Source organism: Halichondria panicea, chromosome 6 (genome assembly GCF_963675165.1).
Source record: "Halichondria panicea chromosome 6, odHalPani1.1, whole genome shotgun sequence".
NCBI lineage: Eukaryota > Metazoa > Porifera > Demospongiae > Suberitida > Halichondriidae > Halichondria > Halichondria panicea.
This window is the reverse complement of record NC_087382.1, coordinates 4,486,734-4,514,025: the sequence shown is the minus strand read 5'-3', so window position 1 is coordinate 4,514,025 and position 27,292 is coordinate 4,486,734. Positions and strand designations below refer to the sequence as shown.

Sequence of the window (27,292 nt, the reverse complement as noted above, 5' to 3'; positions counted from 1 at the left end):
TACTCAGAGAAAACTCAGCACAGAAAGGGGGCGGAGTGTTTATTAACGATTCTGATATTGGAGAGCAATGCGTTTCACAATATTCTTCAGAAGAATGTTTCCTTCAAACTCTTCTGCTCAATTCAACATCAGCACCATTGAGGGACACAAACTACTTGAACGTATTTTTTGTCAACAACACTGCGAGTGTGAGTGGTGATGCTATATTTGGCGGGCTACTGGACAGATGCTCTTTGAATCCTTCAAATGAGCTCCTTTTTGACTTTCCAGACTATTCTTCCTCACACAACGGAGCTGACTACGTGCAGACCATTGCAACTTTTATTGATCAGTTTAACTATAGTAACCTGACATTTCCATACAACCCATTAGCTGGCAAAACAAACATCAAATATCTTATTTCTTCCGAACCACTTCAAATTTGCTTCTGTCGTCAGCAGCAACACAACTGTAGCTATTTCAAGCATGCACCTATATACACAAAGAAAGGTCAATTCTTTGAAGTCAGCATTGTAGCAGTTGACCAGTTAGGGAATCCAGTGAATGCCACGGTTATCAGCTCAGTTATCAACAATGCCAAACTAGCTAATGTTGATCAAACAAGACAAGCAATCTCTTCCAAATGCTCGTCTATAGGGTATGCCATTTACCCACAAGATGAATTTAATTTTGCAGAAATCAAGCTTTTTGCTGATGGTCCCTGTAATGATATCGGGATATCTAAACGAGTATTAACCGTGATTTTTCAACCGTGTACATGTCCAATTGGATTTTATCCTGAGGAAACTAGAACGCTGTGCTCCTGCGTGTGTGACCCACTGTTAGAGTCGTATATAACAGGCTGCTCACTGGTGAAAGAAACTGTTTTTCGAAAGCCTTACGTATGGATAGACTTTGTAAACAGAAGCAATGTATCTGGCTATTTATTGCATGACAGTTGCCCATTTGACTATTGTGTGGATGAGCTAGTCAGTGTGAACTTAAATACAGTTCATGGTGCAGATTCTCAATGTGCATTCAATCGCACTGGAACACTGTGTGGTGCCTGCAAAGAGAACCTAAGTGCTGTATTTGGCAGCTCACAATGTAGAGAGTGTACCAACAGTTTTATTTCTCTCCTAATACCATTTGCCGTGGCAGGAATCGCCTTGGTTGCATTTATAGTGATGCTTAATATGACCATAGCTATTGGTACAATCAATGGACTTGTTTTTTATGCAAACATCGTTTTTGCAAATCAATCTCTCTTATTGCCACCAAGAACGTCAAAATTCCTAACAATTTTCATTTCATGGCTTAATCTTGACCTCGGAATCGAGACTTGCTTTTATGATGGAATGGACTCGTATGCTAAAGCTCTTCTCCAGTTAGTGTTTCCTTTATACGTCATTCTATTAACTGCAGCTATCATTGTACTTGTAAAGTATTCGGTGCAATTCTCCAATTTCCTTGGCAGGAAAAGGGATCTGGCTGGCACACTGTGCACGCTTATCCTGCTCTCTTATTCCAAGTTCATACGCACAATCATTACCAACTTACAGTATACATACATCACCTATCCAGATGACACCTGGGATATCGTGTGGTTACATGATGCGAACATCCCTTATTTCAAACCTAGTCATTTTCAACGATTAATAGCAGCGTTTGTAATTATCATAGTTGTGTTACTATACACTTCTCTCATCTTGTTCGGTCAATGGCTTCCTAAGTTTGAAGAAAAGCAGGCACTACAGTGGATCAAACAATTTGTCAACAAACATTTTGAACCATTTGCACCTCATCACAGTTACTGGGTCGGATTGCTGCTACTTGTTCGTGCCTTGCTACACATTGTTGCCACTTGTTTTTCAGACCAAACATCGTTACTATTTTCTTTCTGCATTGTGCTTTTTCTGATACTGCTAAAGCTACTCACGATTCATATTTATGAATCAAAAAAGCTCGAGATACTTGAATCCTCATTTCTCGTTAACCTTGGAGTGATTTCGGTAGTTCAGTATTATGTGCGTGATAACGCAAGAATGGCAGCAGTTGTAGCAGATCTATCTGTAGCTGTGGCTGCTATTACGTTTATAGTCATATTAGGGTATCACATCTATACCTTTATATTGAAAGAAATAACATGGTTGGTAAAAATGACTCGCTCTATTAAAAATCTTGTGCATTTACGTGAAAGACAGCAGAATGTAGTGGTCCAGTTTCAAGATCATCTGCAGCCGCTACAAGATGAACAAGATGAAGAACTTCACGAACCGCTCGTTGAAAGAGAAGTACCTGATGTTGCTACAAATGTCTATGATCCTCCTGTAATCCAGCCAGCTGTTCGATACAGTCAACCACGTCATGCAGACCTTGAGGAACTACTGGAGCCTATCACCGACGATGACTACAGGAGACTCAACCAACCGAATCGACGATATCCTCAACCCACAACATATGCATTGGTCGAAATTCACAAGAACAACAACTGATACCCAAACTTGCGTGTTTGTTTTTACACCTCAGTCCCTAGATAAATGTACCTTCACAAACACATTTTATTTTAACTATAAACTTGATAAATTTGCTTTCTGCTTTCGTCAACTATAGAACAGCAACACTTATTCGATTAAAAACAAACTCTACATTTTTATATTAGCTATACACTGCTTTTGTTTACTCACACTCTATAAACTTCTCTTTCAACACCCGATATGATTAAAAATCTAGATGTATTATACAAACACATCTTCTAGATACAGCTATCAAATTACTTACTTTCACAAACATGGCACTGTTTAGACTTGATAATAATTGTACTTTCTATGTAATTTCGGTAACTATAGACAACAGCAACACTTAATTTGTCTAAGAATCAATTATATCCAACAATCGGTTATTATCAACACAGCTTATAACTTAACAACACTTTAAAGCTATAATTATTGTTTTTATTTTTGGCTTGTGTTACCAATTACAGTGTTTTTAGTCACTGCACAACTGGAACACTGTGGTTAGCAAACAGCTAGAAATGAGTTACTAAGTACTGAAAGATAAGCTATGAACTGAGAAACGGATAGGCAATACATCACAATCTAACATAAGATCACTGACAGATATTTATACTTCCAAAACTCATTCGATATTTGGACTAAAGAAACATTTTTATGAGCTCTATTCAAACATTACCGATTGAAGTAAGTTTTGGAGCTATTATATACTGTACTTCATCATTTTGTAGTCAATGGATTATAGAGATAGGCTGTCCGTTGTGCTACTGGTAGTAACATTGTTATCATGTCCGAACCACCTGGATTGTACATCCATGGCAACAGTCGTAGTCCCTGGTAACTTCACTGACGCATGTCCTCAAGAACACTGCTCCACCATCAATGATTTACCATCTAGTATCTTCAATAACAGTATACAGCTGTATTTTCTTTCTGGTCAACACCTCTTACAACGACACATTTCTATGCATGACGTCTCCAGTGGCCATGTTCAAATTTCCTCTTCATGCTCCAGCCCACAGTGTAATCCAACAATCCTCTGCCAGGGAGGACCAACTGGAATGAGCTTTCAAAATATCCAGACTGTTGAAATAGCTGGACTTACGTTCTCAGGTTGCACACACCAGGGAGAGGTCGGCTTTGGTGGTGCAATATCTTTCATAAATGTGACAAACATTTCGATAGTTAACTGTCATTTCGTTGGCAACCATATTACTGGGAACACTGGAGGTGGCGCACTCTACGTATTTCAATCACAAAGTGTGAGCATTCGGAATAGTTCTTTTGTTAATAACTATGCGTATTTGTCAATTCATCAATGTAGTGGTGCTGCGTTTTTTCAGAACAACAATTTCGTCCTAATACAACATACTCTTTTTAAAAACAACACAGCCACTTCTGGAGGAGCAATTTTTGCTGATCAGACTGACCTCACCCTGCATCAGAGTAGCTTCTTCCAGAATAACGCAACAGATTCGGGAGGTGCAGTAGATACTCTAAATTCTTTGATAGTGATTATTGAAAGTGAATTTGAGAGTAATTTGGCAATTTTGGCATCAGTAATTAATGCACGCAACACTACTATTAGTATTTTGAGCAGCTCTTTTTTAAACAACACAGCTGTAAGCACCGGATGTATTTATATACAAGACGGCTCGGTTGTTAGGAGCAACAATAGTGCTTATTCCGACAACGTAGGCTCTGTCTACATCATAATCAAAAGTTCCAGTTTCTTTGTCAATAACACGTTCGTAAATAATCAAGTGGGTGGAGTGTTAGTTGGTTCTAGTTGCTCATTCATAGGCATCGACAATGCATTCATTAATAACAGCGCTAGTAATACTAATATATACATGACCAGCTGTAACTCTTCGTTCCTTCGCAATCATTTTATTAAAAACGGTGCTGCTGGTAATTATTACGACATGCTCTTTCAGTATGGATCTTTGTCTATGTCAGAGACTACGTATGCGGGAAATTTTACAAGTGGTGCTATTATTGTGGCAAGTGTTTCAACAGCATTTTTTGCAGACAGTTCTTTCAAACGAAATAAACTCAAATCAACACAACAGATAGGCAGTGCTATTAGTGTTGTGGGTAATGTTAATCTAACAGTTTTAAGAAGCAACTTTTCTGATAACCAAGCAGCTTTTGGAGGAGGGACTATAGCCTTAATAGGAGCTACAGTGGATATAAAACCAGTAAGAATACTAATTTCAGACTGCTACTTCTTTAACAATAACGCTGCTTATGGCGGAGCAATTTATTTCACTTCAACTGGAACAGACTCGGAATGTATCATTAGACACTCTTCCTTCGTTAATAATACAGCTGACTACGGTGGTGCTATATTCATGTTATCCAGCACATTCACAAAAATTCGTAGCTGCTTGTTTCGTCACAATGTTGCGAAATATTGGGGGGGAGCAGTGAATATTCGCAGAGGACAGGTTAAGACTTTCGATTCTCGATTTTTAGAAAACTTTGCTGATGAGTACGGCGGTGCCATTGCCATCAAAGGCGACATAACTACAACACAGTGCGAATATATTAATATAAAGATGTGCTTTTCTAAGAATAATGCTACGTACGGAGGTGCACTGTATAGTATTGACACCAAGTTGAATATAGTGAAACAAGAGGAAAATGAGACATCAAAAATCTTGTTTACGGAAAATTCTGCTGTACAAGGAGGAGCTATTTACGTGATGGATGTAATTCAAGATTGTGAGACACGATATAATGCAAGAAAAGAGTGCTTTCTTCAAACGTTACTAAACAGATCTAACGTAACAAGGGTTGCCAACAACTATTTTAATGTCTACTTTATCAATAATACTGCAAGTCTAAGCAGTAATGCCATTTTTGGAGGACTACTGGACAGGTGCTCTTTAAACCCAGCAAACAAACTACTTCTTGATTTTCCTAACCAAACATTCCTGAGTGGAGCCGACTATATTCTAGCTACTGCACAGTTCGCTGGTCTGATTGATTATAGTAATCTGACAACCAACTACAACCCTGAAAAGGTTTTGCAAGCAGTGAGCGGTGCAATTGTCAACAATTTTATTTCTTCAGAACCCCTTCAAGTATGTTATTGCTTCGGATACCAGCCTAATTGTAGCGACTTCCAACATGCACCTGTGTACGTAAAGAAGGGACAGCTGTTTTCAATTAGTGTAATTGCGGTTGATCAGGTGGGCAATCCAGTGAATGCGACAGTGATCAGCTCCGTTGTCACAGGTAGCCGACTACTCAACAGTAATAAAGCACTTCAACGTATTCCCGCAGAATGTTCACTTCTTGAATACTCTCTCATTCCAGACAAAAGTGATCGAACAGCCGACATTGAACTTTTTGCAGATGGTCCCTGCAACAATATTGGGGTATCTAAACGAACATTAAACGTGATTTTTCAACCGTGTATATGTCCAATTGGATTTCAGCAAAGGGAGACCAGAACACACTGCTTTAAATGTGAGTGTGATGAGGTATTACAATCGTATATAACAAGCTGTTTCCCGGAAAATGAAACTGTGCTCAGAAGACCCAATGTGTGGATAGACTATGTAAACACAAGTACTAAATCTGGCTATCTACTATATCCGAACTGCCCTTTTGACTATTGTGTGGATGAGCTAGTCAGTGTGAACTTAAATACAGCTCATGGTGCAGATTCTCAATGTGTATTCAATCGCACTGGAACACTGTGTGGTGCCTGCAAAAAGAACCTAAGTGCTGTGCTAGGCAGCTCACAATGCAGAGAGTGTACCAACAGTTATATTTCTCTGCTCATACCATTTGCAATGGCAGGAATCGCCTTGGTTGCATTTGTAGTTCTATTCAACTTGACTGTAACTACGGGTACAATCAATGGACTTATCTTTTATGCAAACATGATTTTTGCGAATCGCTCTCTGTTTGTACCCTCTGGAACTCCTGGTTTGCTTCGAATATTCATTTCATGGCTTAACCTTGATCTTGGAATCGAGACTTGCTTTTTCAATGGAATGGACTCGTATGCTAAAGTTCTTCTTCAACTAGTGTTCCCTTCCTACATTCTCATATTGACCGTACTGATCATCATGCTTTGTGAGTATTCAGTGAGATTTTCAACATTCATAGGCAAGAAGAGAGATCCTGTTGGCACATTGTGCACACTTATCCTGCTATCGTATTCCAAGTTCATACGCACGATCATTGCAAGCTTACAGCATGCATACTTAAACTATCCGGATGGCTCCAGTGAAACAGTCTGGTTGTATGATGCTAATGTTCCCTATTTCAAACCAAGCCACGCTCCACGGTTCATTACAGTGTCAGTAATCATTATTCTGGGACTGGTGTATACAGTGCTTCTTCTGTTTGGCCAGTGGTTGACCAAACTTGGTAGATGGATCCCTTTCCGCTGGGTCAACAATCCGAAATACAATGAGTTCATTGTTAAATACCATACACAGCTTAAACCCAAACATCGATACTGGGTAGGATTGTTACTGCTTGTTCGAATCTCTTACTACACTGTGTCAGCCTTTGTCTCACAATCTGCCGCCCTACTGTCTCTTATCCTCATTGTGCTTATTCTATTAAGTCTCAAGCACATTTCCAGTCATGTATATGAAGTTAATGCAATTGACAACTTAGAGAGTGCTTTTCTGGTTAATCTTGGAGTTCTAGCAGCTTGCTTATACTTCTTGCAAGACAGCGAAGGAATCCCGCATATAGCTGCCAGTATATCTATAACAGTTTCTGCGTTTCTTTTCATTGTGATTTTTGGATATCATGCCCACACCTTCATTCTCAAGAACACACGTCTCTGGATAAGTATAATTGCTCTACTCAGGCCAGTTTGGGTGCGTATGAGAGGGTTAGTGCAGTGTCCTAATCTACGGCGAAATGCAGATATAGATCTACAAGAAGAAGAAATTGAGCACGAGGAAAATCAACTTTTGTTGCAAGAGCTTCCATATGCACAAGGAGAGTCTGACGATGAAGAACAACATCCGTACGAGGCTCCAATAATCCAGCCTGCTGTTAGAGACAGCCAACCTCGGAACCAAGACCTCGAACAACTTTTCCAACCGATAACTGCGCGAGACTACAGACGTTTTCAAGAGCCTGTTAGGCCACAACAACCCACGACATATTCAGTTGTTGAGATCGACTGAAACCCTGAGTGACAGTAACAAATAGTGTATATACATACGATTCACTTGCATGCCTGCAATTATTTAGTTTCAACCTGTAAAACAAACTCTGAACAGCAACTAACTAACTAACTAGTATATTTTGTTGGATTACATAATTAACTTCTTTGTAATCACATGTACTCACATTGTTATTTCGTGCTAACTATAGGCAGGTGTTTCATACACAAGTAGTTCCCTGAGATTCCCCCCAACCAGAAATATAATTGTACATGTGGCATCAGTTAACATGTGTGAATTCTTCAATTAATTGGCAATGAGTGCCACAAGGTTCGGCAGTTGGTGTGGTCAAGGGCCTGTTATATTTGATGCCTTGATCATGAAATATCTTTATCCCATACCAGGAAAGCCATAATATTTGGTTTCAGGGACAGCTACCGCCTGTACTATTTGGTCCCCCAGTCCATTGACAGTAGATAGCTATTGCAGTGGTCTGTTCAAAGTTTATTTGGGACTCATGTCAGGTTAGATCTCATGTTGGTGAAGTGTTGATTCACCAACAAGAAAGATAGGGTAAGCTTATAGCTGCTGCCACAAGTCAATAAAGACTACAGATGTTTTCAAGAGCCTGTTAGGCCACAACAACCCACAAAATATTCGAGATCGACCGAAACCCTGAATGACAGTAACAAATTAGTGTATATCGATCATCCATTGTATATATGACTCACATGCATGCAATCATTTAATAAACATCTGGCATTTCGGCATAACAACGACATGGTACAGACTAACAGAGAGTTTGAAAAATTCTACAGATGTTACACCTACCGATTCCATTGCAGTATAAGACAAGCGATTTTACAAAATGTGGCCGCTGTATTTGTCCTAACCAGTGTCTATGCTTGCAGCAAATCTTGAAGGTGATTGGCTTGTTCTGATTTATTCTGTCTACTTTAAATTGTATTTGCCATGCATTTCCTCTTATCATAATAATAGTGGCACTGCAATAGAATATAAAAATAATGCTACATTTTCTTTGATCTTGGAGGTCAAAGGGCAACAAGTGTGGTTAGATTTGGTTGCGCATTATTATTAACATGCATGCATGAATAACAGATTATAGGTTGCAGCTATATAGTATTGAGTGCTAACTTTCCTTAAAATTCCCTCAGTATAACATTTGTCGTGTACCACCCCCCCCTTGTATTGATAACCAATTTGCAGAATTATAATTGTACACTATAGTATAACAAAATAATTATAGTGCCAATATATTGAATGTGTGTGTAGGTGGCTAAGAGTATCTAACGAATCTATCTATCTAGTTAATGATGAATGTGATTTGAAGGATGAGAACAGATTTCTAACGTAAATTATGTCATTGAGCTATATAGCTAGCTGAATGTGTGTTTCACAGGATGAATTAAAGGAGGAACATAATAATAATAATAACATATAATTCGATGGGTGATTGATACACACTACTTGTTACTGTCATTCAGGATTTCGGTCGATCTCAACAACTGAATATGTTGTGGGTTGTGGGGGGGGCCTAAAAGGCTCTTGAAAACGTCTGTAGTCTCGCTCAGTTATCGGTTGGAAAAGTTCTTCGAGGTCTTGGTTCCGAGGTTGGCTGTCTCTAACAGCAGGCTGGATTATTGGAGCCTCGTACGGATGTTGTTCTTCATCGTCAGACTCTCTTTGTGCATATGGAAGCTCTTGCAACAAAAATTGATTTTCCTCATGCTCAATTTCTTCTTCTTGTAAGTCTATATCTGCGTTTCGTTGTAGATTAGGACACTGCACTAACCCTCTCATACGCACCCAAACTGGCCCGAGTAGAGCAATTATTCTTATCCAGAGACGTGTATTCTTGAGAATGAAGGTGTGGGCATGATATCCAAAAATCATAATAAAAAGAAACGCAGAAACTGTTATAGATATACTGGCAGCTATATGCGGGATTCCTTCGCTGTCTTGCAAGAAGTATAAGCAAGCTGCTAGGACTCCAAGATTAATTAGAAAAGCACTCTCTAAGTTGTCAATTGCATTAACTTCATATACATGACTGGAAATATGCTTGAGACTTAATAGAATAAGCACAATGAGGATAAGAGACAGTAGGGCGGCAGATTGTGAGACAAAGGCTGACACAGTGTAGTAAGAGATTCGAACAAGCAGCAACAATCCTACCCAGTATCGATGTTTCGGTTTAAGCTGTGTATGGTATTTAACAATGAATTCATTGTACTTTGGGTTGTTGACCCAGCGGAAAGGGATCCATCCACCGAGTTTTGTCAACCACTGGCCAAACAGAAGAAGCACTGTATACACCAGTCCCAGAATAATGATTACTGACACTGTAATGAACCGTGGAGCGTGGCTTGGTTTGAAGTAGGGAACATTAGCATCATACAACCAGACTGTTTCACTGGAACCATCTGGATAGTTTAAGTATGCATGCTGTAAGCTTGCAATGATCGTGCGAATGAACTTGGAATACGAGAGCAGGATAAGTGTGCACAGTGTCCCAACAGGATCTCTCTTCTTGCCTATGAACGTTGAAAATCTCACCAAATACTCACAAAGCATGATGATCAGTACGGTCAAAATAAGAATGTAGGAAGGAAACACTAGTTGAAGAAGAACTTTAGCATACGAATCCATTCCATTATAAAAGCAAGTTTCGATTCCAAGATCAAGGTTAAGCCATGAAATGAATATTCGGAGCAAACCAGGAGTTCCAGAGGGTACAAACAGAGATCGGTTTGCAAAAATCATGTTTGCATAAAAGATAAGTCCATTGATTGTACCCATGGTTACAGTCAAGTTAAATAGAACTATAAACGCAACCAAGGCGATTCCTGCCATTGCAAATGGTATTAGCAGAGAAATGAAACTGTTGGTACACTCTCTACATTGTGAGCTGCCAAGCACAGCACTTAGATTCTCTTTGCAGGCACCACACAGTGTTCCAGTGCGATTGAATGCACATTGAGAATCTGCACCATGAGCTGTATTTAAGTTCACACTGACTAGCTCATCCACACAATAGTCAAAAGGGCAGTTCGGATATAGTAGATAGCCAGATTTAGTACTTGTGTTTACATAGTCTATCCACACATTGGGTCTTCTAAGCACGGTTTCATTTTCCGGGGAACAGCTTGTTATATACGATTGTAATACTGTATCACACTCACACAAACACTGTGTTCTGGTCTCCCTTTGCTGAAATCCAATTGGACATATACACGGTTGAAAAATCACGTTTAATGTTCGTTTAGATACCCCAATATTGTTGCAGGGACCACTTGCGAAAAGTTCAATGTCGGCTGTTGGGTCACTTTGGTCTGGATAGAGGGAGTATTCAAGAAGTGAACATTCTGCGGGAATACGTTGAAGTGCTTTATTACTGTTGAGTAGTCGGCTACCTGTGACAACGGAGCTGATCACTGTCGCATTCACTGGATTGCCCACCTGATCAACCGCAATTACACTAATTGAAAACAGCTGTCCCTTCTTTACGTACACAGGTGCATGTTGGAAGTTGCTACAATTAGGCTGGTATCCGAAGCAATAACATACTTGAAGGGGTTCTGAAGAAACAAAATCTTGGACAAATGCACCGCTCACTGCTTGCAAAACGTTTTCAGGGTTGAAGTTGGCTGTCAGATTACTATAATCAATCAGACCAGCGAACTGTGCAGTAGCTAGAATATAGTCGGCTCCACTCAGGAATGTTTGGTTAGGAAAATCAAGAAGTAGTTCGTTTGCTGGGTTCAATGAGCATCTGTCCAGTAGTCCTCCAAAAATGGCATTACTGCTTAGACTTGCAGTATTATTAATAAAGTAGACATTAAAATAGTTGTTGGGGACCTTTGTTACGTTACATCTGTTTAGTAATGTTTGTAGAAAGCACTCTTTTGTCGTATTATATTGTGTCTCACAATCTTGAATTACATCCATCACGTAAATAGCTCCCCCTTGTACAGCGGAATTTTCCGTAAACAAAATTTTTGATGTATCATTTTCCTCTTGTTTCACTATATTCAACTTGGTGTCAATACTATACAGTGCACCTCCGTACGTAGCATTATTCTTAGAAAAGTACATCTTTCCTCCGACAATTTCAATTTTAGATTTACTGCTATAGATACCACCCCCACTTTTGGTGGCAATGTTACCTTCAATCACGACTGAAGTTGTTCCACGGTAGATAAGGATATTGCTACTGTACATGTAAATTCCCCCACCGGAAATAGAAGCTTGATTGCTTGTTACTTGCGTGGGGCAAGAGATACTCAAATTACTCCACACAAGTGCTAACCCAGCTCCATGAGTGGCTGAATTTCCTCTGATGAGCATACGCCCATCACCAGAAACGTATACTTGAGTATGGATGGCTACAACAGCACCTCCTGCCAAACTGCACCAGTTGTCGAGGAATAATGAACCGCCGTTGATCTGCAACCAATTCGGTTCTCGTGATAATAAATAGTCTTTGTATTTACTACACACTGGCTCCCCAAATAAAATAATTGAAGTAATTAAATTGTTTCCTGTTTCACTAAACGGTCTTGAAACTGAAGGACAACTGTCGATGTAGACTGCTCCACCATATTTATTGGCCATGTTCCCTTGGTATGTGTCCATGCTGCTCGATACATTGCTTGAAAGAGCAAATATTGCACCCCCAGCTTCAGAAGCATTGTTCAGCTTGTACTGAGTAGTTTGAGAAGAATGTGATCCGCTTTGAATATAAACCGCCCCACCAAATTCATCACTTGTGTTGTTTGTAAACAATGTTTCTCTACAGCTAAGTTTGCTGGCAAAATGATGGATGGCTCCTCCTAGTGAAGCTTGGTTGAAATAAAAATTGGTGTTTGAAATTGCAACACTTGATCTGTTGCTGAAAATTGCTCCACCGAATTGTCTTCCTTTATTATGTGCAAATAAGCTATTTGAAGTATTGAGGTTACCATTCAAAATTGATAATGCACCACCGCGTTCGTTTGCTGTGTTGCCAATATATTCGCACTGTGTGGTAGTTATGTCACCTTTGATAGCAATGGCACCGCCGTACTCATCAACAAAGTTATCTAAGAATCGAGATTTGAAAGTTCTAACCTGTCCTTCGGGAATGTACACTGCCCCCCCATTATATTTCGCAGTATTGTGACGAAAGAAGCAATTTTGAATTGTTGTAAATAGGTTGGAAAAAATGTATATAGCACCACCAACGTTGGTAGCTGAATTGTTGATGAAATAAGAGTGTCTAATGATACATTCCGAGTCTGTTCCAGTTAAAATGAAATAAATTGCTCCGCCAAAAGCAGCGCTATTGTTAAAGAAATAGCAATCTGAAATAAATATTCTTGCTGGTCCACTAGTAGCGGCTATAGCCCCTCCAGAAGTTGCCTGGTTTTCAGAAAAGTTACTTCTTAAAACTGTTAGATTAACATTACCCACAACATTGATAGCACTGCCTATCAATTGTGTTGATTGGAAGCTGTTTTGTTCGAAAGAACTGTCTGCAAAAAATGCTGTTGAAACATCGTTCACAGCAATAGCACCACTTGTAAAATTGCTCACATACGTAGTCTCTGACATAGACAAAGATCCATACTGAAACAACATGCCATACAAATCAGCAGCGTTGTTAATAAACTGATTGCGAATGAACGAAGAGTTGCAGCTGGTCATATACATAATCGCATTATTATTAATGAATGTATTATCGTTACCTATGAATGAACAACTAGTACCAACTATCACTCCACCCACTTGATTGTTTACGAACGTGTTATTGACAAAGAAACTGGAACCTTTGAATAAGATGTAGACAGAGCCTACTAATGCACTGTTGTTGGAATAGACACTGTTGTTGCTCCTAACAACCGAGCCGTCTTGTATATAAATACCTCCGGTGCTTACAGCTGTGTTGTTTAAAAAAGAGCTGCTCAAAATACTAATAGTAGTGTTGCGTGTATAAATGACTGATGACGAAATTGCCAAATTGCTCTCAAATTCACTTTCAATAATCACTATCAAAGAATTTAGAGTATCTACTGCACCTCCCGAATCTGTTGCGTTATTCTGGAAGAAGCTACTCTGATGCAGGGTGAGGTCAATCTGATCAGCAAAGATTGCTCCTCCAGAAGTGGCTGTGTTGTTTTTAAAAAGAGTATGTTGTATTAGGACGAAATTGTTGTTCTGAAAAAACGCAGCACCACTACATTGATGAATTGACAAATACGCATAGTTATTAACAAAAGAACTATTCCGAATGCTCACACTTTGTGATTGAGATATGTAGAGTGCGCCACCTCCAATGTTCCCAGTAATATGGTTGCCAATGAAATGACAGTTGACTATCGAAATGTTTGTGACATTTATGAAAGATATTGCACCACCAAAGCCGACCTCTCCCTGGTGTGTGCAACCTGAGAACATAAGTCCGGCTATTTCAACAGTCTGGATATTTTGAAAGCTCATTCCAGTTGGTCCTCCCTGGCAGAGAATTATTGTATTACACTGTGGGCTGGAGCATGAAGAGGAAATTTGAACATGGCCGCTGGGGATGTTGTGCATAGAAATGTGTCGTTGCAATAGGTGTTGACCAGAAAGAAAATGTAGTTGCATACTGTTGTTGAAGATACTAGATGATAAATCATTGATGGTGGAGCAGTGTTCTTGAGGACATGCATCAGTGAAGTTACCAGGGACTACAACTGTTGCCATGGATGTACAATCCAGGTGGTTCGGACATGATAACAATGTTGCTACCAGTAGTACAACGGACAGATAATTCATTGATTCATATGAACAAAGTCAGAATGTACAAGACTTACTTCAAACTTCTGATGTGTGAATAGCTTTATATCCTGAAGTCAATTATTAAGTAGCTGTATGTTAAACCACAGTGTATAAAACCTATTGGGCTATCCGCATTCCTCTGACCGGTGATTGCTTATCTTTCAGTGACTTTCTTATACAGTAACTAGTGACACTAGATTTTTTATAGTTGGTTTGTAACCATATGCAGTGTTGCTTGACGAAATTACAATGAAAGGTTTTATAGCTGGTAATATAAACCACGCTGTGCTTGTTGAAGGTGTTAAACTAAGCTGTGGCTTGTGAAAGTAATTCATAATGATAACAAAATGTTGCTGTTTTTAATGACTTGAAATTGCATAGAAAATAACTTGAATAATCTAGGTTATAGTTTAAGGTGTTAAGTAAACCAAGCTGTGTTTGTGAAAGTCAATAATTGGACAGTAATAATTATTAACAAAGTGTTTCTGGTTCTAAACTGTATAAACTAAGCTGTGAATGTGAACATTTATTTAGACCAAGTTTTGGTGTCAGTTTCATTCTTTGTGTTATTGTATTCATTCATGTTACTTGTGAATTTCGACCAATGCATATGTTGTGGGTTGAGGATATCGTCGATTCGGTTGGTTGAGTCTCCTGTAGTCATCGTCGGTGATAGGTTCCAATATTTCCTCAAGGTCTGCATGACGTGGTTGACTGTATCGAACAGCTGGCTGTATTACAGGAGGATCATAGACATTTGTAGCAACATCAGGTACTTCTCTTTCAACGAGTGGTTCGTGAAGTTCTTCATCTTGTCCATCTTGTAGCGGCTGCAGATGATCTTGAAACTGGACCACTACATTCTGCTGTCTTTCACGTAAATGCACAAGATTTTTAATAGAGCGAGTCGTTTTTACCAACCATGTTGTTTCTTTCAATATAAAGGTATAGATGTGGTACCCTAAGATGAGTATAAACGTGATAGCAGCCACAGCTACAGATAGATCTGCTACAGCTGCTGCCATTCTTGCGTTTGTAAGCACATGATACTGAACTACCGAAAGCACTCCAAGGTTGACGAGAAATGAGGATTCAAGCATCTCTAACTTTTTCGATTGATAAATATGAGTCGTCAGTAGCTTGAGTAGTATCAGAATAAGCACAATGCAGAACACAAATAGTAACGATATTTGGTCTGAGAAACAAGTGGCAACAATGTGTAGCAAGGCACGAACAAGTAGCAGTAATCCAACCCAATAACTGTGTTGGGGTGCAAATGATTCAAAATGTTTGTTGACAAATTGTTTCATCCGCTTTAGTGCCTGCTTTTCATCAAACTTAGGCAGCCATTGACCGAACAAGATGAGAGAAGTGTATATTAACACAACTATGATAATTACAAACGCTGCTATTAATCTTGGAAAATGGCTAGGTTTGAAATAAGGGATGTTCGCATCATGTAACCACACGATATCCCAGGTGTCATCTGGATAGGTGATGTACGTATACTGTAAGTTGGTAATGATTGTGCGTATGAACTTGGAATACGAGAGCAGGATAAGCGTGCACAGTGTGCCAGCCAGATCCCTTTTCCTGCCAATGAAATTGGAGAATCTCACCGAACAATTTGCAAGTGCAATGATAGCTGCAGTTAATAGGATGACGTATGAAGGAAACACTACCTGGAGAAGAGTTTTAGCATACGAGTCCATTCCATCATAAAAACAAGTCTCGATTCCGAGGTCAAGATTAAGCCATGAAATAAAAATTGTTAGGAATTTTGATGTTTTTGGTGGCAATAAGAGAGGTCGATTTGCAAAAACGATGTTTGCATAAAAAACAAGTCCATTGATTGTACCAATAGCTATGGTCATATTAAGCACCACTATAAACGCAACCAAGGCGATTCCTGCCATGGCAAATGGTATGAGCAGAGAAATAAAATTGTTGGTACACTCTCTGCATTGTGAGCTGCCTAGCACAGCACTTAGGTTCTCTTTGCAGGCACCACACAGTGTTCCAGTGCGATTGAACGCACATTGAGAATCTGCACCATGAACTGTATTTAGGTTTACACTGACAAGCTCATCCACACAATAGTCAAATGGACAACTGTCATGCAGTAAATATCCAGATACATTGCTTCTGTTTACAAAGTCTATCCACACGTAAGGCTTTCGAAAAACAGTTTCTTTCACCAGTGAGCAGCCTGTTATATACGACTCTAACAGTGGGTCACACACGCAGGAGCACAGCGTTCTAGTTTCCTGAGGATAGAATCCAATTGGACATGTACACGGTTGAAAAATCACAGTTAATACCCGTTTAGATATCCCGATATCATTACAGGGACCATCAGCAAAAAGCTCGATTTTTGCAGAATTGAATTCATCTTGTGGGTAAATGGCATACTCTATGGACGAGCATTTGGAAGAGAGTGCTTGTCTTGTTTGATCAACATTAGCTAGTTTGGCATTGTTGATAACTGAGCTGATAACTGTGGCATTCACTGGATTCTCTAACTGGTCAACTGCTACAATGCTGACTTCAAAGAATTGACCTTTCTTCGTGTATATAGGTGCATGCTTGAAATAGCTACAGTTGTGTTGCTGCTGAAGACAGAAGCAAATTTGAAGTGGTTTGGAAGAAATAAGATCATTGATATTTTTGTTGTGATTTACCTCTATTTGTTCACGATATGGGCTGTATGGAAATGTTAGGTTACTGTAGTTAAACTGATCACTGAACGTTGCAATGATCTGCACATAGTCAGCTCCGTTGTGTGAGGAAAAATAGTCTGAAAAGTCCAAAAGAAGTTCATTTGAAGGACTCAAAGAGCATCTGTCTAGTAGCCCACCAAATATAGCATCACCACTCATACTCGCAGTGTTGTTGACAAAAAATATGTTCAAGAGGTTTTTGTCCCTCAATGGTGCTGATGTGGAATTGAGCAGCAGAGTTTGAAGGAAACATTCTTCTGAAGAAAGTTGTGAAACGCATTGCTGTCCAATATCAGAATCGTTAATAAACACCCCGCCCCCTTTCTGTGCTGAGTTTTCTCTGAGTACAAGTTTCAGGTCATCTCGGCTGATGGATTTTTGCTTTTGCTTGATTAAGTAAATTTTAGAGTTACTGCTCATGTACAGTGCACCACCATAAGTGGCAATATTCTTCGTTAGCTCAAAATATCCCGAGACCAAGTTTATACCTGAGTTAATAGCGTGTATACCACCTCCTGTTAGAGTTGCCGTGTTTAGAGCAAATATTCCCGATCTTTGCTCGCTGAATGATAATTCCACAACACCATTGTACGTCAAGATCCCACCACCTGAAATGTGAGCTGCATTTTGTGTAACCTGTACATTGCAAGAAATGTTGAGATTGCTCCACAATAATGCCAGCCCCCCTCCATACCCAGCTGAGTTTAAGCTCACAGTAATAGCTTCTCTGCCCTCAAAGAATACGTCAGTTTTAATAGTGAGAATAGCTCCTCCAGTTAGTTCACAGGAATTGTTGAAAAGTGTTATATTTTCGATCAGATGTAACTTGCTTCCACCAGCCTCGGTATTAATCAGTTGAGTGTTTACGTTACACTGTGCCACAGAAAGTAACAGAATTGGTGTTATGACAACAGTTTCAAATTCTCCTTCGTTAAAATCATCCTGCCAAAAACAAGTGGTTATGTATATAGCACCAGCATACTGATTGGCATGGTTACTTAAATAACAATCCCCATCACTATACACTTCACCTGATACAGCTGCGATTGCACCACCTGTATGGGTTGCAAAGTTGCCCACATATTGCGTGTGTCGTGAGTATAATGATCCACCATAAACGTAAACTGCTCCTCCAAGCTCCAGGCTAGTATTGTTTGTAAAGTAGGTATCTCGGCATTCTAGCTTGCCATTGACAGTGCCAACAGCCCCTCCTCTTAATGCTGTATTGTTTTCATACACACTGCTTTCAATTGATATTAAATCAGCACGTACGCCTGCTATGGCTCCACCATACTTAACTGCTTTATTGCCAACAAATAAGCAATTCGTCACATATAGACTACCGTTGTTGAAAATAGATACAGCAGCACCTTTGTCTCCTACATTCTCACGAAATGTGCTCCCTGAAATCATCATTTTCCCTCCTGTAATAAAGATGGCTCCACGATCGTTCATCACGAACTCTGAAGAAAATACTGAGGCATCTCCATTAATGTGAATCGCTCCACCCAACAAACCAAATGGGGCAATATTGTTTTTGAAAGAACAGTTAAAAGCCATTAAAGTGAATCCAAATCCATTCACAGCACCACCTATATTATTGTAGAAATAGCTATTTGACAATTGTAGCTGCTGTTGTTCATTACTGATGAAATGTCCATAGATGTATATAGCACCACCTTCATTATGAGCGTTATTTTGTACAAAGTAACAGTTTACAATCGATATAATCCGGAGTTTATTCCCCTGGGTGTTGACCAATCCAGCACTAGTACTAAAAACAGTTCCAGATTTACTTACTTGATTATTAAAGAAAGTAGTATCGGAAATATACACGGGAAAGGAGGATTGAATGTGGATAGCACTTCCGGAAACTCCACTGTTGGCATGAAATAATGTTTTTGTAACAATTGTGCTTTTTGTTGGCTTATTTAGCGCTATCACACCTAGTGGTGATTTGTTACTTTCGAAATGACTTCCATTCACTATCAATGAACCAGAACTTTGGAATATTACTCTACCATTATTCTTGTAATAGTAATTTTGTATGTCTGTAAGAGCACAGTCTCCGCTAGATATGACACCTCCACTATTGACATAGTTGTTCATAACATTGTTATCGTTGAGGTTCAGGAAGCAAGGTGTTTTAGAAAATTCAGAATTGCAATTGCAAAAAATTATTCCACCGAATGCAAACTCGTTATCTGAGATAGCACTGTTGTTTGTGAACGTGTTATTTGATGAATATGTGAAACTGTTGCTGATGAAATATGCTGCACCAATTTTTGCTCTGTTTCCCGTGTAGTAGCTATCACTGCTAAATATGGCTGATCCTTCTTTTACGTATATGCCTCCATTGGCAGTAGCATTGTTGTTGAGGTAGGAGCTATTTGTAGAAGTGATACTGCAGTTTGAGGCATAAACAATCGAGCCTGTGAGTGCAATGTTTCTTACAAAGAGACTGCGTGAAATTATAAGAAAACCATGCTGAATAAAACTTGCTCCTCCTAAATTATATGCACTGTTTTGCTTGAATTGACATTCAAGTAGTGATAGTTGTGTTTTTGTGGCAAAAATGGCTCCACCCGTGTAAGCAATATTGTTCGTGAAGAGGGTTTGATGAATGTGAACAGTGCTCTCGAAAAATGCTGCCGTGCCACCATAGGTTGGTTGTGCACCATTGTGAGCAAAAACTGTACCACTGATTTGAATTAGAGAAGATGTGACCAAAAGTGCTGCTCCAGCTATTGCTCTATTTTGAAGGAATTGGCAATCGCTTATACTCACGTTCATGCACTTCAAAAGATACATAGCACCTCCATTGAATGTGTAACTGCTACAGTAATCGGCAAGGCCACCAGGTTGACACTGGGCTGAATTGTTGATAAAGGAACAGTTTTCAAGGTTAACTTTAAGTGATTGTAGTATGAAAATTGCTCCTCCCCCACTAGTCGTTTGCCCAATAATGTAGTTATCAATAAAATTACTATTAGCAACTAAAATATTCGTCACATTATAGAAAGATAAAGCACCACCATAAGCAGGTGTTCCCTGGTGTGAGCATCCTGAGAACGTAAGTCCAACTATTTCAACGGAATGGATATTTTGAAAGATGATACCAGAAGCTGGTCCGTTGCAGAGAATTATTGGACTACACTGTGAACAGTTGCTTGAAACTGACATTTCAATGCCAGGAAGTCTTTGTATTCCAATGATCTCCTCCAACAAGTGTTCACCGTGAAGGAAATGCAAGCTGATGCTTTGATTAAATGTTCCGTTCAATTCAGATAGAAGAACATTTAGTGATATGCATGGTTCATGAGGACAAGTGCCAGTAAAGTTTGATGGCACAATTGTGTACAACTCACTGCAACCTTGGCTGCCACTCGAGTATATGATAAGTGCTACCACCATGAAAATGAGCTGCCGAAGGTGACCGTTGACAAACATTGTCGCCAATTTCCAGTCGATAGCTTTGGGCATGCAATGCAAGGCTCAATCTGACCCCTTGATGTAACTTCAAGGTCTATATTAATTCGTGATTTCTTATATCAGTGGATCTATACTTTTGTACAGCAGTGTATTGTTATTATTATGGAGTTGAAGTCTAGTTGAAAACAGCTAGGTATTGCATGATCTGCAAATAAAGATAAGTAGAACGTGGGAATAAGGCTTGCAATTGTGATAGTGTGCATATATAATTATGCATGAGGGCACAATTATCTTAGCAGTTAATCCCTCAATGATACTAATGGATAAGTATACAGCTATAATTATATAAGGGATGCATGCATGACAGTACCTATAGGATTCTAACAACTAACTCTTCTCACCACCAATTTTGTCCTGCTGTATAGATCAATATAGTCTTTTCTCAGCAAGTCTTAGAATCTATCAGTGTGTAGATCATATATGCATAGTCTAGTATGCTTCTTTCTCAATAATCAATGGTCAGTTTTATGTGACAGGAAGCTAGTTATTGTTGACATTGTATAAACTTGATCCATGCCAATTTGAATTTGAATGTTTAATTGTTCCTAAGATGACTAGATTTATTAGCAAGAGTATGTAAGTAGCACATGAGGAGATGGAGTGTCCTACTATATATGCATAGTATTGCTCGTGATCATCAAAGATTCATATAGGTGATGCTTGCATGCCAGAAAGAAGTGAGTGACTTTCTAATCGTAAAGCACATGAGACTTAACTTCTTTATCCTGGCCAGAAAAAGTGTATTTTCGTAAACAAGTTTATTTGGGAATTCTATCATCATGAATACATCAGTAATATACAAATCAACAGTACGTGTAATGAGCAATTCATTTTGACAAGCCCAAGTAGCCTCGAGACCAGCCTTTCGTTATACCGATAATTGCCCGCACAGGGTGTATTACCCATGAATATCATTATGATGCTGTAAAACGCTAACTCAGCTAGACAAGTTGCACATCAGATCTGGTTGCACATTGGAACTTGACCAGGCGTTCTTTCAGATAACGAACGGCTGGTCTCAAGGCTAGGGGTAGCCTCGATCCCAGGCCGAGTTTTCACTTTTATAATGGTTAGACGAACCATCATTTAGTTTCAACCTGTAAAACAAACTCTGAACAGCAACTAACTAGTATATTTTGTTGGATTACATAATTAGCTTCTTTGTAATCACATGCACTCACATTAATTTTTTGTTTGCTATTTCGTACTAACTAGTCAGGTGAAGTAGTGCCCTGTTGGGTTCCCCCTAACCAGAAATATTATTGTGCCATCAGTTAACATGTGCAAATTCTTCAATTAATTGGCAATGAGTGCCACAATGTTCGGCAGTAGATGTGGTCAAGGGCCTGTAACGAAAGAAATATTTGCTTTATTGAAACATTCTTTATTCCAGACCAGGAAAGCTGTTTCGGGGACAGCTATACCGCCTGTAATATTTGGTCCCCAGTCCATTGACAGTATAGATAAGCTATTGCAGCGGTCTGTTCAAACTTTGCATTGTTTGAGACTCAGGTCAATTAAGCCTTAGCTAAGATCTCAGAGAGATTGCCTAGCGCTCAGCATGGTATACAGCAGACTAATAATGCTGGTGAAGTGTTTCGAGATTCACCGACAAGAAGGATAAGGAAAGCTTAGCACTTCAGAGCTGCTGCTACAAGTAAATGTCCGGCATTTCGGCATTACAATGACATGGTACAGACTAACAGAGATTTTTCTGGAATGGACTCTGTAGCGAAATACTAAACAATAGACAGATGCTATACATCTACCGATTCCATTGCAGTATAAGACAAGCGCTTTTACAAAATGTGGCCCGGCGCTGTATTTGTCCTAACCAGTGTCTATGCTTGCAGCAAATCTTGAAGGCGATTGGCTTGTTCTGATTTATTCTATCTACTTTAAATTGTATTTGCCATGCATTTCCTCTTATCAAAATAATAGTGGCACCGCAATAGAATATGAAATTAATGGCACTACATTTCCTTTGATCTTGGAGGTCAAAGGGCAACAATGTGGTTAGATTTGGTTGCGCATTATTATTAACATGCATGATGAATAACAGATTATAGGTTGCAGCTATATAGTATTGAGTGTTAACTTCCCTTATAATTCCCTCAGTATAACATTTGTCGTGTATTGATAACCAATTTACAAGAATTACACTATAAGTATAACCCAGTGCCAATATGTGGCTAAGAGTATTATAAGGAATCTATCTATCTAGTTAATGATGAATGTGATTTGAAGGATGAGAACAGATTTCTAATGTAAATTATGTCATTGAGCTATATAGCTAGCTGAATGTGTGTTTCACAGGATGAATTAAAGGAGGAACATAATATATAATTCGATGGGTGATTGATACACACTACTTGTTACTATCATTCAGGGTTTCGGTCGATCTCAACAACTGAATATGTCGTGGGTTGTTGTGGCCTAAAAGGCTCTTGAAAACGTCTGTAGTCTCGCTCAGTTATCGGTTGGAAAAGTTGTACGAGGTCTTGGTTCCGAGGTTGGCTGTCTCTAACAGCAGGCTGGATTATTGGAGCCTCATACGGATGTTGTTCTTCATCGTCAGACTCTCCTTGTGCATATGGAAGCTCTTGCAACAAAAGTTGATTTTCCTCATGCTCAACTTCTTCTTCTTCTTGTAGATCTATATCTGCGTTTCGTCGTAGATTAGGACACTGCGCTAACACTCTCATACGCACCCAAACTGGCCTGAGTAGAGCAATTATTCTTATCCAGAGACGTGTGTTCTTGAGAATGAAGGTGTAGGCATGATATCCAAAAATCATAATGAAAAAAACGAAGAAACTGTTATAGATATACTGGCAGCTATAGGCGGGATTCCTTCACTGTCTTGCAAGAAGTATAAGCAAGCTGCTAGGACTCCAAGATTAATCAAAAAAGCACTCTCTAAGTTATCAATTGCATTAACTTCATATACATGACTGGCAATGTGCTTGAGACTTAATAGAATAAGAACAATGAGGATAAGAAACAGTAGGGCGGCAGATTGTGAGACAAAGGCTGACACAGTGTAGTAAGAGATTCGAACAAGCAGCAACAATCCTACCCAGTATCGATGTTTGGGTTTAAGCTGTGTATGGTATTTAACAATGAACTCATTGTACTTTGGGTTGTTGACCCAGCGGAAAGGGATCCATCCACCGAGTTTGGTCAACCACTGGCCAAACAGAAGAAGCACTGTATACACCAGTCCCAGAATAATGATTACTGACACTGTAATGAACCGTGGAGCGTGACTTGGTTTGAAGTAGGGAACATTAGCATCATACAACCAGACTGTTTCACTGGAGCCATCCGGATAGTTTAAGTATGCATGCTGTAAGCTTGCAATGATCGTGCGAATGAACTTGGAATAGGAGAGCAGGATAAGTGTGCACAGTGTCCCAACAGGATCTCTCTTCTTGCCTATGAATGTTGAAAATCTCACCGAATACTCACAAAGCATGATGATCAGTACGGTCAATATGAGAATGTAGGAAGGAAACACTAGTTGAAGAAGAACTTTAGCATACGAGTCCATTCCATTATAAAAGCAAGTTTCGATTCCAAGATCAAGGTTAAGCCATGAAATGAATATTCGGAGCAAACCGGGAGTTCCAGAGGGTACAAACAGAGATCGATTTGCAAAAGTCATGTTTGCATAAAAGATAAGTCCATTGATTGTACCCGTAGTTACAGTCAAGTTAAATAGAACTATAAACGCAACCAAGACGATTCCTGCCATTGCAAATGGTATTAGCAGAGAAATGAAACTGTTGGTACACTCTCTACATTGTGAGCTGCCAAGCACAGCACTTAGATTCTCTTTGCAGGCACCACACAGTGTTCCAGTGCGATTGAATGCACATTGAGAATCTGCACCATGAGCTGTATTTAAGTTCACACTAACTAGCTCATCCACACAATAGTCAAATGGGCAGTTCGGATATAGTAGATAGCCAGATTTAGTACTTGTGTTTACATAGTCTATCCACACATTGGGTCTTCTAAGCACGGTTTCATTTTCCAGGGAACAGCTTGTTATATACGATTGTAATACTGTATCACACTCACATAAACACTGTGTTCTGGTCTCCCTTTGCTGAAATCCAATTGGACATGTACACGCTTGAAATACCACGTTTATTGTTCGTTTAGATACCCCTCTATTATTGCAAGGACCATTTGCGAAAAGTTCAATGTCGGCTGTTGGGTCACTTTGGTCTGGATAGAGGGAGTATTCAAGAAGTGAACATTCAGCGGGAATACGTTGAAGTGCTTTATTACTGTTGAGTAGTCGGCTACCTGTGACAACGGAGCTGATCACTGTCGCATTCACTGGATTGCCCACCTGATCAACTGCAATTAAACTAATTGAAAACAGCTGTCCCTTCTTTACGTACACAGGTGGATGTTGGAAGTTGCTACAATTTGGCTGGTATCCGAAGCAATAACATACTTGAAGGGGTTCTGAAGAAACAAAATCTTGGACAATTGCACCGCTCACTGCTTGCAAAACCTTTTCAGGGTTGTAGTTGGTTGTCAGATTACTATAATCAATCAGACCAGCAAACTGTGCAGTAGCTAGAATATAGTCAGCTCCACTCAGGAATGTTTGGTTAGGAAAATCAAGAAGTAGTTCGTTTGCTGGGTTCAAAGAGCACCTGTCCAGTAGTCCTCCAAAAATGGCATTACTGCTTAGACTTGCAGTATTATTGATAAAGTAGACATTAAAATAGTTGTTGGGGACCTTTGTTATGTTGTATCTGTTTAGTAATGTTTGTAGAAAGCACTCTTTCGTCGTATTATATCGTGTCTCACAATCTTGAATTACATCCATCACGTAAATAGCTCCTCCTTGTACAGCGGAATTTTTTGTAAACAAAATTTTTGATGTATCATTTTCCTCTTGTTTCACTATATTCAACTTGGTGTCAGTGCTATACAGTGCACCTCCGTATGTAGCATTATTCTTAGAAAAGCACATCTTTCCTCCGACAACTTTAATTTTAGATTTACTGCTATAGATACCACCTCCGCTTTTGGTGGCAATGTTACCTTCAATCACGACTGTAGTTATTCCAAGGTAGATAAGGATATTGCTACCGTACATGTAAATGCCCCCACCGGAAATAGAAGCTTGATTGTTTGTCAATTGTGTGGGGCAAGAGATACTCACATTACTCCACACAAGTGCTAACCCAGCTCCATGAGTGGCTGAATTTCCTCTGATGAGCGTACGCCCATCACCAGAAACGTATACTTGAGTATGGATGGCTACAACAGCACCTCCTGCCAAACTGCACCAGTTGTCGAGGAATAATGAACCGCCGTTGATCTGCAACCAATTCGGTTCTCGTGATAATAAATAGTCTTTGTATTTACTACACACTGGCTCCCCAAATAAAACAATTGAAGTAATTAAATTGTTTCCTGTTTCACTAAAAGGTCTTGAAACTGAAGGACAACTGTCGATGTAGACTGCTCCACCATATTTATTGGCCATGTTCCCTTGGTATGTGTCCATGCTGCTCGATACATTGCTTGAAAGAGCAAATATTGCACCCCCAGCTTCAGAAGCATTGTTCAGCTTGTACTGAGTTGTTTGAGAAGAATGTGATCCGCTTTGAATATAAACCGCCCCACCAAATTCATCACTTGTGTTGTTTGTAAACGATGTTTCTCTACAGCTAACTTTGCTGGCAAAATGATGGATGGCTCCTCCTAGTGAAGCTTGGTTGAAATAAAAATTGGTGTTTGAAATTGCAACACTTGATCTGTTGCTGAAAATTGCTCCACCGAATTGTCTTCCTTTATTATGTGCAAATAAGCTATTTGAAGTATTGAGGTTACCATTCAAAATTGATAATGCACCACCGCGTTCGTTTGCTGTGTTGCCAATATATTCGCACTGTGTGGTAGTTATGTCACCTTTGATAGCAATGGCACCGCCGTACTCATCAACAAAGTTATCTAAGAATCGAGATTTGAAAGTTCTAACCTGTCCTTCGGGAATGTACACTGCTCCCCCATTATATTTCGCAGTATTGTAACGAAAGAAGCAATTTTGAATTGTCGTAAATAGGTTGGAAAAAATGTATATAGCACCACCGTTGGTAGCTGAATTATTGATGAAATAAGAGTGTCTAATGATACATTCCGAGTCTGTTCCAGTTAAAATGAAATAAATTGCTCCGCCAAAAGCAGCGTTATTGTTAAAGAAATAGCAATCTGAAATAAATATTCTTGCTGGTCCATTACCAGCGGCTATAGCCCCTCCAGAAGTTGCTTGGTTTTCAGAAAAGTTACTTCTTAAAACTATTAGATTAACATTACCCACAACATTGATGCCACTGCCTATCAGTTGTCTTGATTGGAAGCTGTTTCGTTCGAAAGAACTGTTTGCAAAAAATGCTGTTGAAACATCGGTCACAGCAATACCACCACTTGTAAAATTGCCCACATACGTAGTCTCTGACATAGACAAAGATCCATACTGAAACAACATGCCATACAAATCAGCAGCGTTGTTAATAAACTGATTGCGAATGAATGAAGAGTTGCAGCTGGTCATATACATAATTGCATTATTATTAACGAATGCATTGTC

At 39.4% G+C, this 27,292-nt stretch overlaps 4 protein-coding genes across 4 annotated transcripts; 1 reads left to right on the top strand and 3 right to left on the bottom strand.

Annotated features, from left to right (window-relative positions):
* Positions 1-2,889: 2,889 nt before the first annotated feature.
* Positions 2,890-7,889, top strand: LOC135336897 (uncharacterized). The gene has a single exon (XM_064532768.1). The coding sequence runs from the start codon at positions 3,227-3,229 to the stop codon at positions 7,658-7,660; it is 4,434 nt and encodes a 1,477-aa protein (XP_064388838.1). The 5' UTR covers positions 2,890-3,226; the 3' UTR covers positions 7,661-7,889.
* A 967-nt stretch (positions 7,890-8,856) lies between these two features.
* Positions 8,857-14,731, bottom strand: LOC135337968 (uncharacterized). The gene has a single exon (XM_064533990.1). The coding sequence runs from the start codon at positions 14,453-14,455 to the stop codon at positions 9,137-9,139; it is 5,319 nt and encodes a 1,772-aa protein (XP_064390060.1). The 5' UTR covers positions 14,456-14,731; the 3' UTR covers positions 8,857-9,136.
* A 61-nt stretch (positions 14,732-14,792) lies between these two features.
* LOC135337967 (uncharacterized) lies at positions 14,793-21,125 on the bottom strand. Its single transcript, XM_064533989.1, has 2 exons — positions 21,012-21,125; positions 14,793-20,815 (listed from the first exon to the last, which is right to left on the bottom strand). The coding sequence occupies exon 2, from the start codon at positions 20,659-20,661 to the stop codon at positions 15,043-15,045; it is 5,619 nt and encodes a 1,872-aa protein (XP_064390059.1). The 5' UTR covers positions 20,662-20,815; positions 21,012-21,125; the 3' UTR covers positions 14,793-15,042.
* A 1,681-nt stretch (positions 21,126-22,806) lies between these two features.
* Positions 22,807-27,262, bottom strand: LOC135337979 (uncharacterized). Its single transcript, XM_064533999.1, has one exon. It carries the CDS (start codon positions 27,260-27,262, stop codon positions 23,465-23,467), a length of 3,798 nt encoding a protein of 1,265 aa, XP_064390069.1. The 3' UTR covers positions 22,807-23,464.
* Positions 27,263-27,292: the final 30 nt, after the last annotated feature.

Bases quoted from the DNA above. Each gene is read 5' to 3' on its own strand.
- LOC135336897 (XM_064532768.1), top strand. From the start codon at position 3,227: ATGGATTATAGAGATAGGCTGTCCGTTGTGCTACTGGTAGTAACATTG.
- LOC135337968 (XM_064533990.1), bottom strand. From the start codon at position 14,455: ATGAATTATCTGTCCGTTGTACTACTGGTAGCAACATTGTTATCATGT.
- LOC135337967 (XM_064533989.1), bottom strand. From the start codon at position 20,661: ATGCCCAAAGCTATCGACTGGAAATTGGCGACAATGTTTGTCAACGGT.
- LOC135337979 (XM_064533999.1), bottom strand. From the start codon at position 27,262: ATGTATATGACCAGCTGCAACTCTTCATTCATTCGCAATCAGTTTATT.